Source organism: Nerophis ophidion, unplaced genomic scaffold, assembly GCF_033978795.1.
Source record: "Nerophis ophidion isolate RoL-2023_Sa unplaced genomic scaffold, RoL_Noph_v1.0 HiC_scaffold_92, whole genome shotgun sequence".
In the NCBI taxonomy this organism is placed as follows: Eukaryota; Metazoa; Chordata; class Actinopteri; order Syngnathiformes; family Syngnathidae; genus Nerophis; species Nerophis ophidion.
In genome coordinates, this window is record NW_026907014.1 from 175,363 (window position 1) to 187,027 (window position 11,665).

The 11,665-nt window shown below is 40.0% G+C and overlaps 1 protein-coding gene across 1 annotated transcript; it reads left to right on the plus strand.

The window, feature by feature from the left end:
- Nucleotides 1-767: 767 nt before the first annotated feature.
- On the plus strand, nt 768-9,742 carry LOC133547380 (endonuclease 8-like 1). The gene is made up of 8 exons (XM_061893058.1): nt 768-1,485; nt 3,273-3,416; nt 6,111-6,204; nt 6,272-6,356; nt 6,446-6,567; nt 6,644-6,671; nt 6,753-6,823; nt 6,888-9,742. Exons 2-8 carry the CDS (start codon nt 3,376-3,378, stop codon nt 7,272-7,274), a joined length of 828 nt encoding a protein of 275 aa, XP_061749042.1. The 5' UTR covers nt 768-1,485; nt 3,273-3,375; the 3' UTR covers nt 7,275-9,742.
- Nucleotides 9,743-11,665: the final 1,923 nt, after the last annotated feature.

Consider the following 11,665-nt stretch of genomic DNA (forward strand, 5'->3'; position numbering starts at 1 on the left):
ACCTTTATATACATATATACATACATATATACTGTATATACCTTTATATACGTATATACATACATATATACTGTATATACCTTTATATACATATATACATACATATATACTGTATATACCTTTATTTACATATATACATACATATATACCTATACTGTGTATACCTTTATATACATATATACATACATATATACCTATACTGTATATACCTTTATATACATATATACATACATATATACCTATACTGTATATACCTTTATATACATATATACATACATATATACCTATACTGTATATACCTTTATATACATATATACATACATATATACCTATACTGGCTCACCTGCACTGGCTTCCTGTGCACTTAAGATGTGACTTTAAGGTTTTACTACTTACGTATAAAATACTACACGGTCTAGCTCCATCCTATCTTGCCGATTGTATTGTACCGTATGTCCCGGCAAGAAATCTGCGTTCAAAAGACTCCGGCTTATTAGTGATTCCTAGAGCCCAAAAAAAGTCTGCGGGCTATAGAGCGTTTTCTGTTCGGGCTCCAGTACTCTGGAATGCCCTTCCGGTAACAGTTGGAGATACCACCTCAGTAGAAGCATTTAAGTCTCACCTTAAAACTCATCTGTATACTCTAGCCTTTAAATAGACCTCCTTTTTAGACCAGTTGATCTGCCGCTTCTTTTTTTTCTCCTATGTCCCCCCCTCCCTTGTGGAGGGGGTCCGGTCCGATGACCATGGATGAAGTACTGGCTGTCCAGAGTCGAGACCCAGGATGGACCGCTCGTCGGGACCCAGGATGGACCGCTCGCCTGTATTGGTTGGGGACATCTCTACGCTGCTGATCCGCCTCCGCTTGGGATGGTTTCCTGTGGACGGGACTCTTGCTGCTGTCTTGGATCCGCTTTGAACTGAACTCTCGCGGCTGTGTTGGAGCCACTTTGGATTGAACTTTCACAGTATCATGTTAGACCCGCTCCACATCCATTGCTTTCGGTCCCCTAGAGGGGGGGGGGGTTGCCCACATCTGAGGTCCTCTCCAAGGTTTCTCATAGTCAGCATTGTCACTAGCGTCCCACTGGATGTGAATTCTCCCTGCCCACTGGGTGTGAGTTTTCCTTGCCCTTTTGTGGGTTCTTCCGAGGATGTTGTAGTCGTAATGATTTGTGCAGTCCTTTGAGACATTTGTGATTTGGGGCTATATAAATAAACATTGATTGATTGATTGATTTATATAGTATTGGAGTGTCGAAATGACAAAAGGAAAAGCTGGAAAACGATGAAGAAGAACTGGTAAAGAAGTGGAATCAAATAAAAGATCAAGAAGGACTGTAAAGTTGCTGAGTAGACTGGTATAGTGGTGGTGCATTAAACTGGCAGCAGATATAATATGTGATACTTTCTTTTTCTTCCTGCAGTCATCCCGTCCTGCAGCATGCACCTATGTGAATGTGGAGAATGACCAGCAATGTCCAAGTAAGTTATATGTATATGCCTGTTCTTTCTTGAAGTCAATTAGTTCTGATTGAGATTTACAGATAAAAAGATGTCCACAGTTTGTCAGGAACAAACATGAAAATATTGCTTTCTTTGACCCTGATTACATTAGCACATATGAAGAATGAAACTTCAAATAGGAGTTATCTCAGCATGTGTAATTCATGTTTTTGGAACCTTTCACCTCCAAGTTAAAGCTGGTAGGTAACATCAGGTCATGACTAAGGATGTAACAATATCAACATTTCACGGTATGATATCGTCATAGTGTTAAAGCCAGGGTAAGATATTGTTACAAAAATGTCAAAGTGTGTTAAATGACGTGGGAGGAATGTTTAGGATAAACACACTTACTGTAATTGAACACAAACATCATTTTCATATGTTGTAATCATATTTATCATTAAAAACAGGTATTTTAGGTGCAAAGGAATGGTGCAGAATTTCAAGTAACAAACAAAAACCAACATTTTCAAATAAGTGTCTTTAAACTGACATAAACAGTAAACATCCAGTGTAACTAATGTAGAACAATAATGTTTCTTTTGCCAAGAAACTATACTGTGTGTCCGGTATGTTTTTTTTTCAATACAACTTGGTATTATTGTGGGTTTGATGACCTTTTTAGCACATTCAACAATACTGCCATTATAATGCAAACAGTGATCATTTTGGTCACAGTAACGGTGATATGACATTTTGATATTGTTACATCACTGCTGTTTAGTTGAGTGTTTTTAAACTTTGAACTTCCTAAGAAACTGCCCTTTGCAGTCCAAATTGTATTAGTTTGTAGAATACTGATTCTTAAGAGTTAACTAATAATTTGACTTTTAATCATGTAAATACCTCACAAATGCATATTTTCCCTTGCTGACATCTTGGTTTCACATGAACGATATTTTCAAAAATAACGTTTCTAACATATAACTCATTCTAATATATTACTCCTATTCCCTAACTTATTGTAGACATTGTGGTGTGTAGTGTCAGCAAATGTCTTATTTTGTGCATGTCCACATTTCCTCTGGTGAGCTGCAAGGGCTCTGGGTCGATTTGGAAATGGTCTGGATGAACGTGGCATGCTTTACCTTGCAGTATGCAGACTTTGTTTAAGGTTCAACTAACACGACAGTTATAGGCACAGAAATATTTCACAGCAACAATTCCTCGGCTAACCTAAGCACAAACGTTCCCATCACTCCTGCACACTTCCACTTTTTCGCCCTTCTATAATGTCCCGTTTGAACGTTGTTTTCCCACACGGCGGGTTTTCATGGGAGAACCAGTTTACTTCTCAGATGAGCCCACTTAATATTGTCAGAAAAAAACACAGCGACTGGTGTTCTCGTTTGATAGCGTCACACATCACGGCATTATTGTGACAATTTTGAAATCAAAATAAGGTTATATTTACAATAATGTTGCATCCCTCGTCAAGATCCTTTCTCATGGGTTTGGTTTGCTGTTGTGTATTTACTAATGATTGGCATTAGCATCCACAACTTTCTTTTTATAGTGTGTGTTGTATTGTGATGAGTTACATTTAACACTGTGGACGATGTGTTACCACAAACACAGAAGATACGTAAACATGAACTACAATGCGCTCAAGATGTGGGGAAAAAGGAAATGCATTCCATTAGCTGGATTTGTATAATGTGTTCAATTTATGTCAACTTCCTTCTTGTTTTGCATGTTTTTGCCTGTTTTTTTTTCAATGATTTGAATCTTTAGAGTTTTTTGGTTCCTCTTCTTTGTGTCAGGGGGTAGCAGCAGGGTAACACTGCATGAGGCGGTGCCCCCTGAAGGAGCCCAAAACACTGCTCTTCAAATGGAACACATCCAACCTTCAGGTGACCGTGCAGGATGTACCACTCTGGAACATCAAGCCTCTCCCCACCTGCCAGGTACACCCACCGTCTTCTGTGGCTGAATAATGTTTTGCTGTGAATTTTGTCACAAAGCAAATCCTGCTCAAATGTGACAAACTTTGGAGTGTAAGAATGTGAGCGATATGCTGAGATGTTATACGTTTTGCCTTGTGACAAAATGTTATCAAAAAACCTTTAGTGATTTGTATTCTATTTTAATTTCAGCACATGAAAATATTTCTACTTCTGACCATCGAAGAGAATGGAAAACCATTTTCCAGATCAGCCCTCATACATCCTCCTGATGGCCTAACAACTGAATGACATGTCGATGCTGAGTATGATCCATTTCAATCATTTGAGGAAGCTCTCCCTGATATAGGGGATTGGATGTACAATGACGGACATACGTTTAATGAAGGATTTGAAGATGGTTTGAGTGAGGAGTGTGCAGAAGAGTCCAATTTCAAGGACACAACAGACAAACCAATACATGACAATGCATCAGAAACCATGGCAGAGTGCCTTCTGATCAGCATGGGTTATGTAAACTGTCCTAAAGTCACAGGTAAGGCCCTAAGCCATATGCTCAAAATGTTCAAGTTGCTTTATCCCGATAGTCTGAACACAGACTGCTTAAACAGTGTGCAGAAGTTCCAAAACTTTTTTTTATCCCACTCTGCATCATCGCCTACTATATTACATAAATCCTCCAAGAATTGTTTTGGGCCAATAGAAAGTAAACAAATAAAATGCCTGCTTTGTGGGACCAGTGTGTCAGAAGAAAGGTTCTAATCCTTTTTTTAAAGTATGTACAGATTGATTTCTTGTTTACCACAGCACATTCATGTGCCAAATGGGCCCTCGTTGGTGAATATAAACATGCAGGTTTTTCTTTGCTGCAAGATAGTGTAACATATGAGACATGCAGTCATGTTATTCCCCTATTGGAAACCTCTACAGTACAGTAGTATTCTTGGATGACATATTGGGTAAAGTTGTTTTCCTTGACTTCACATCTATGCCTGGCATAGTGATTGCAGTTCATTTCCCCAACACACTTGAAAAGTTTGAAATAATGAAGAACTGAACTGGCCTAAGAAGCCACAAATCAAATCTTTAATCATTGTTATAAATGCTCTGAAAATACACACTGATGTGATGTTGCCGTGGATTCTGTAAATATGTACTGTATATGGAGTATCATTGTTGATGATGTTTTTGCATTGTGTGTAATATTTCAGTGGCAAATATATTACATTTACTTGTTTAATAAAGCCACTGTCTTTTTTAATGAATACATAGGCCTACTATGCTACTGCATTTTAATATTAGTCCTTATGATGGTGGTTGGAGAGCCAAATATCTTCTGAAGTGGTACTTTGTTAAAAGAGTTTGAGAACCACTGCTCTAGAAAGTTCACAAATGTTAAAAGCTCTTACAAAGTGTCTTGTGATCATATCAGTATTGTTTGGGTTCAGTTTTAAATCTCACAATTGTAGTCACTGAGTTACTGTACATGACGTGTGGATAAGAAATCAACAAATGAAGTCCAACTTTATTTAAATAAACCATTTAGATTACAGACTATATATCCATATTGTCTGAATTCATTATTTTCTCCCAATGTTGGCATGAGATCAACTGGAATATGATTGAGGTATAACTAAATTGAGCCCATTAAAATGCATTTTTTTAGAAAACGGGTATATCTAACAACTCAAATAGTGAGCAGTGAGAGACAAAACCAAGTATATCTCTCACTGAGACATCATTGAGACATATTGAAACCAATACTCATCAATTGTCTTTTTGCCGAAATAGAAAAGAGACATCTGAGAACTCAAACAGTGAGTAGTGAGAAACAAAACCAGGTGTTTCTCTCACTGAGTCATAATTGAGACATATTGGAGACCAGCTCATTCATCTCTCATTTTGGTCTTAGTTGAAATGGGGAAAAGAGATAACTATTAGACAACTATGAGATCTCTCATAGTGCTCACTGTGAGCCTTATTTCTCAGGAGATACATTTGAGAAGAATGAGAAAACTACTTTGGTCTCCATTAGTGCTCTTTTATGTCTAGGAGATAGATATAAGACATACATGAGATCTCATCTTCAATTTTGCTTTGCTATGGGAAACAAGTGTTTGATGAGCATTCCTCAACTTTTTCGGTCTTTTTTGACACTCGTGCCAGCTTTTTTTAAGCTTGTTGCAGGCATCAAATTCCAAAATGAGCTAATATTTGCAAAAAAAAAAGTTTCTCAGATCCAACATCAAATATCTTGTCTTTGCAGTCTATTCAATTGAATATAAGTTAAAAAGGATTTACAAATCATTGTATTCTGTTTTTATTTACCATTTACACAACGTGCTACTTCACTGGTTTGGGGTTTTGTACATGTTGACAGTACATTGCAGTGTTATTTTGTTACAGCCGTGCCCACTGTGTGAAGTACTTTTGCAAGACTCCTAGCAATAATATTACACTTCACCAAAGAGCCTGCTGTAAAAGAAATGACCATTGAATGAAGATACATACTCAGGTCACCGTGATCTGAAAAGGAGAGTGAAGAATGTTTTTGTATTCCCCAGATTCTAATCATCTTGGATGAATAAACAAGCAATTCCTAATTTCACTTGGAAATGTGTTTACTATAAAAGTGTAGCACTGTTTCCACACAAAATACCTTCTGTTTTTGGAAAGATGCCCATGTGTGTCTTCCAGGTTGAACACTGCCCGGACTGTGCTGGAAGGCCTCGAGTCAGAGGATGCGTGTGAAGACAAGAAAGCTGTAAAAAAGGAGATCCATAGCAAAAAGGTCAAATAAGTACAAACAAGTATTTTACCTCGATTATTAACAGTTTATTTTGCCCAAAAATGTTAAGGGAGCCAAAAAGGACCAAATGGAAGAGGAGAATACAGACCTGCTCAGACTTTGCCACACAGTACCGCTGGAGGTGGTGAACTTAGGTAAGAATCCATGTTTCAAGGTTGATCGGGGTGGGGGGAAGACAACGACACAAAGGTGCTCCTCTTATTTAGACTTTTTGTTTATGGAGGTGGGAAAGGTTACGATCCAGAGAAGAAAGACTACTCAGGTTTTGAGGCCTGGTTGCAGTGTTACTATGTGGATGGAATGAAGTCTGTACGCGACCACAATGGCAGGACTATGTGGTTCAAAGTATGCAAACACATTTTCATACGTAACAACTATATTTGTAGCACGTATTGACTAATATAAAATGGTGTCATTTCAGGGCGATCCAGGTCCTATGGCTCCTAAAGGTAAACGCCAGAAAAAATAGTTGAGATACCATTTCACATAAGAGAAAGCTTAGTGTGTCTTTATCTTTTCTCACACACCAGAATCAAAGTCTCCAAAGGCCAAAAAGAGAAAAGATACAGATGCAGACCATGATTACCCCCGCAAGAAAAAGGTATATTCAGTAGGTAATCACCACCAGCACATAGAAATCTAACCCCATTGTTGCTGTACTTCAGGTGTCCAGGAAACACAACTCTGACAGCACAGTGAAGAAAAAAGCAGCCAAAAAGCCCACAAAAGCAGCAAAGGAAGAAGAAAATGGACCTCAAGAAGAAGCCACACCCAGAAGAAGATCAGCAAACACACCTCAGCAAGAACCGAAATCCACGTCAGGCAGGAGGAAAAAGAACAATACAGAGCCAGCTGCAGGTCTGATTCTAATAATACTCCCATTTTCTGAAAATATTAAGAGCCTGATCTTTGAGGATCCAATTCCCACACACTTATCTGTGTGCGCAAACTATAAAATTGCATGTACTGTTGGTGGACGTGTTGTATGTGATCTACTTTGTGCAATTGATAGCAGCAAAAGTGGCACAGATCACCCTATTTTTGTGTACTAGAAGCATTATGTGCCCTTGGAAACACTTCTTTCCCTCTACATTCATGTTATTATGCTCTCCACACTGGAGGGGGGCTTATATTAGATTATAGCACATATCGATCATCTAACACCTTTTCTGCAATATAGAATCACAGTATGTATACTATTTGCAGCAGGAATGATCAAACTGCATATTGCAAGACATTTTTTTTAGGAGTTATACTAAATACAAAAAAAAAAACCCGCAACGCTTTTGTTCTTGTTCCCAATTTAAATGAACTCAGAGATCGAAAACTTTGACTATAAACACAAAATACCTGTTCCTCTCAAATATTGTTCACAAATCTGTATACATTTGTTAGTGAGCATTTTTTCTTTGCCAAGATAATCCATCCCACCTGACAGGTGTGCCTTGAGCTGTCCAAAATAAAAGGCCACTGTGAAATGTGCAGTTTTATCACACAACACAATGCTTCAGATGTCGCAAGTTTTGAGGGAGCGTGCAGTAGGCTTGCTGACTGCAGCAATGTCCACCAGAGCTGTTGCCCGTCAATTAAATGTTTATTTCTCCGCCATAAGAATAGAATAGAATAGAAAGTACTTTATTGATCCCTGGGGGAAATTCAGCACCACAGTTCGCTCACAATAAACAATGATAATAATAAATAATATAATATATATGAATAATATAAATATATTCTACATTTAAGTGCAGTCAAGGAACATATGCATTATACAGTCTGATGGCTGTCGGTGTGAAGGACCTCCTGTGTCGTTCCGTGTTGCATTTTGGGAGTCTGAGCCTTCCACTGAAGGTGCTCATTCTCTCTGCAAGGTCCGAGTGTAGTGGGTGGGAGGTGTTGTCCATAATGGCTAGGAGTTTTGCTAGACTTCTCTCTGACACCACCGCCAGAGAGTCCAGCTCCACTCCCATCTTGTTACTGGCCTTCTCTACCAACTTGTCCAGTCTGTATGTGTCCCTCACTCTCAGCCCGCTGCCCCAGCAGGCCACGGCGTACAAGAGGGCGCCTGCCACCAGCGACTCGTAGAACATCTTCAACATCTTTGTACAGACGTTGAAGGATCCTAGCCTCCAAAGGAAATATAGATTCGGCTCTGTCCCTTCTTGTAGAGGGCCTCAGCGTGTTTTGACCCATTCAGCTTGTTGTCCATGTGTACTCCGAGGTATTTATAATCCTCTACCATGTCCACATCCACCCCCTTGATGGAAAGAGGGGTCGCCAGAGTACTCCTCCTCCTTCCCAGGTCCACAACCAGCTCCTTGGTCTCCGTAACATTGAGCTGGAGGTGGTTCTTTCCACACCATGTGACAAAGTCCTCCACCAGTGTCCTGTATTCCTCGTCATCACCTTCCTCAATACACCCCACTATCGCAGAGTCATCAGAAAACTTCTGAAGGTGGCAGGACTCTGACTGATAGTGGAAATGGGTGGTGTAAATGGTGTAGAGGAAGGGGGAAGAGTACTGTAGCCTCCGGGGCCCCGGTGTTGCTGACCAGCCTGTCAGACACACAGTCCTGCAGTGGCATATACTGTGGTCTGTCAGTCAGGTAATCTACAACCCAGGACACCAAGGGGGCCTCCACCTGCATCTTCTCCAACTTCACACCCAGTAGCCCAGGCCGTTTAGTATAAGCCGCCTCCAAAGGTGTTTCAGAGAATTTGGCAATACATCCAACTGGCCTCACAGCCGCAGACCATATTGATTGGCTGAGACCTGCCACCCGGACAGCTGCTACAACAATTGGTTTGCTTAACCATAGCATTTCTGCACAAACTGTAAGAAACTACCATGAATTGATTAACGTGGACCCCGACTTAAACAAGTTGAAAAACATATTGGGGTGTTACCAATTAGTGGTCAATTGTACGGAATATGTACTGAACTGTGCAATCTACTAATAAAAGTATCAATCAATCAATCTGTCTCAAGAAAGCTCATCTGCATGCTCGTGGTCCTCATCGGGGTCTCGACCTAACTGCAGTTTGTCTTCTTAACCAACTTGAGTGGGCAAATGCTCACACTCAATGGCGTCTGGCACAATACAGAGGTTTTGGTATGTTATTATTGACAGCGAAACCACGTGCATTTTATTGATGGCATTTTCCATGCGCAGAGATACCGTCACGAGACCCTGAGCCCCATTGTTGTACTAATCACCCGAGGCCATCACCTTTATAAATAACATTTACTAACTAATGTTGCAAGGATCTGGAAGCTAAAAACATCCCAGTTCTTGCATGACCAGCATACTCACCGGACATGTCACCCAGTAAGTAATTTTTGAGAGGAATATATATTTTCTGTATAGTAAAAGTTTCAGATCTTTAAGTTCAATTCATGATAAATGGGAGCAAAAACAAAAGTGTTGCGTTTATATATTTGTTCAATACCATATTTTTCGGAGTATAAGTCGCACCTGCCGAAAATGCATAATAAAGAAGGAAAAAAAACATACAAGTCGCACTGGAGTATAAGTCGCATTTTTGGGGGGAAATTTATTTGATAAAAGCCAACACCGAGAATAGACATTTGAAAGGCAATTTAAAATAAATCAAGAATAGTGAAGAACAGGCTGAATAAGTGTAGGTTATATGAGGCATAAATAAGCAACTGCTATGTTAAGCTAACATATTATGGTAAGAGTCATTCAAATAACTAGAACATATAGAACATGTTATACCTTTAACAAACTATCTCTCACTCCTAATCCATAAATCCCATGAAATCTTATACGTCTAGTCTCTTACATCAATGAGATAAATAATATTGATATTTTACGGTAATGTGTTAATAATTTCACACATAAGTCGCTCCTGAATAAAAGTCGCACCCCCGGCCAAACTATGAAAAAAAAAACTGCTACTTATAGTCCGAAAAATACGGTGCATATTTTCTAAATCAAAAAAGGAATACCATTAAAAAACAACATAAATTAATAGACTTTGGTTTAATCGGCCCTTTAAGTTGTCCAGCAGCTATAAAATGATATTGCTGAATATATATCTTCTTCTTTTTATTTCTAACAGTCCAAATATGACATGCACACGTAGAACAAAGGCTTCTCTGTTCAGTTGTCTTTGCAGCGTGATGGCCTCCTTTCTCACAGTCCTGTGTGCAACTATGTCAGTTGTCTTTGCAGCGTGATGGCCTCCTTTCTCACAGCCCTGTGTGCAACTATGTCAGTTGTCTTTGCAGCGTGATGGCCTCCTTTCTCACAGCCCTGTGTGCAACTATGTCAGTTGTCTTTGCAGCGTGATGGCCTCCTTTCTCACAGCCCTGTGTGCAACTATGTCAGTTGTCTTTGCAGCGTGATGGCCTCCTTTCTCACAGCCCTGTGTGCAACTATGTCAGTTGTCTTTGCAGCGTGATGGCCTCCTTTCTCACAGCCCTGTGTGCAACTATGCCAGTTGTCTTTGCAGCGTGATGGCCTCCTTTCTCACAGCCCTGTGTGCAACTATGTCAGTTGTCTTTGCAGCGTGATGGCCTCCTTTCTCACAGCCCTGTGTGCAACTATGTCAGTTGTCTTTGCAGCGTGATGGCCTCCTTTCTCACAGCCCTGTGTGCAACTATGCCAGTTGTCTTTGCAGCGTGATGGCCTCCTTTCTCACAGCCCTGTGTGCAACTATGCCAGTTGTCTTTGCAGCGTGATGGCCTCCTTTCTCACAGCCCTGTGTGCAACTATGTCAGTTGTCTTTGCAGCGTGATGGCCTCCTTTCTCACAGCCCTGTGTGCAACTATGCCAGTTGTCTTTGCAGCGTGATGGCCTCCTTTCTCACAGCCCTGTGTGCAACTATGTCAGTTGTCTTTGCAGCGTGATGGCCTCCTTTCTCACAGCCCTGTGTGCAACTATGTCAGTTGTCTTTGCAGCGTGATGGCCTCCTTTCTCACAGCCCTGTGTGCAACTATGCCAGTTTGCACGCAGATTTCAGACTTTTTAAGAGGCACGATACTGCCTGCAGGACACTTTCAGCATTGATAAATCTCACTGTTCATGTTGAGTGATTTGTATTTGCATTTTCTCCTCCCAGTATTGTGGGCATTCTGATAATCAACATATATTCTGCATACATCATTAAGACAAATATGTTAAATGGAGGGAATAAGCGGTAGAAAATGGATGGATGGGATGGATTGCACTCCTTATTTTGCTCATTAATCGACAAATATTTAGATCAGCTTTGCGTGTGCTAACAAGTTTGCATGTGTTTTGATACACATAAACCTTTTGTAGATTATACTGTAAGTGTGGTAAACTTACTTTTTGTTGCAGGCTTCAAGACACGTAGCGGGAGACTGACAAGACAGAATGTCAAGTAAAGGACATCTATTGGAAAATACTGTTTTTATTCCATGATACATATTTTTAATAAACATTCCACACGTTTA

What these genes read in the sequence shown, in the direction of transcription:
- LOC133547380 (XM_061893058.1), top strand. Translation starts at nt 3,376, where the DNA reads ATGTACCACTCTGGAACATCAAGCCTCTCCCCACCTGCCAG. An exon ending in AGCCTCTCCCCACCTGCCAG is followed by an intron (nt 3,417 to 6,110) that starts GTACACCCACCG and finishes TGTGTCTTCCAG; the next exon opens with GTTGAACACTGCCCGGACTG. An exon ending in ATTACCCCCGCAAGAAAAAG is followed by an intron (nt 6,824 to 6,887) that starts GTATATTCAGTA and finishes GCTGTACTTCAG; the next exon opens with GTGTCCAGGAAACACAACTC.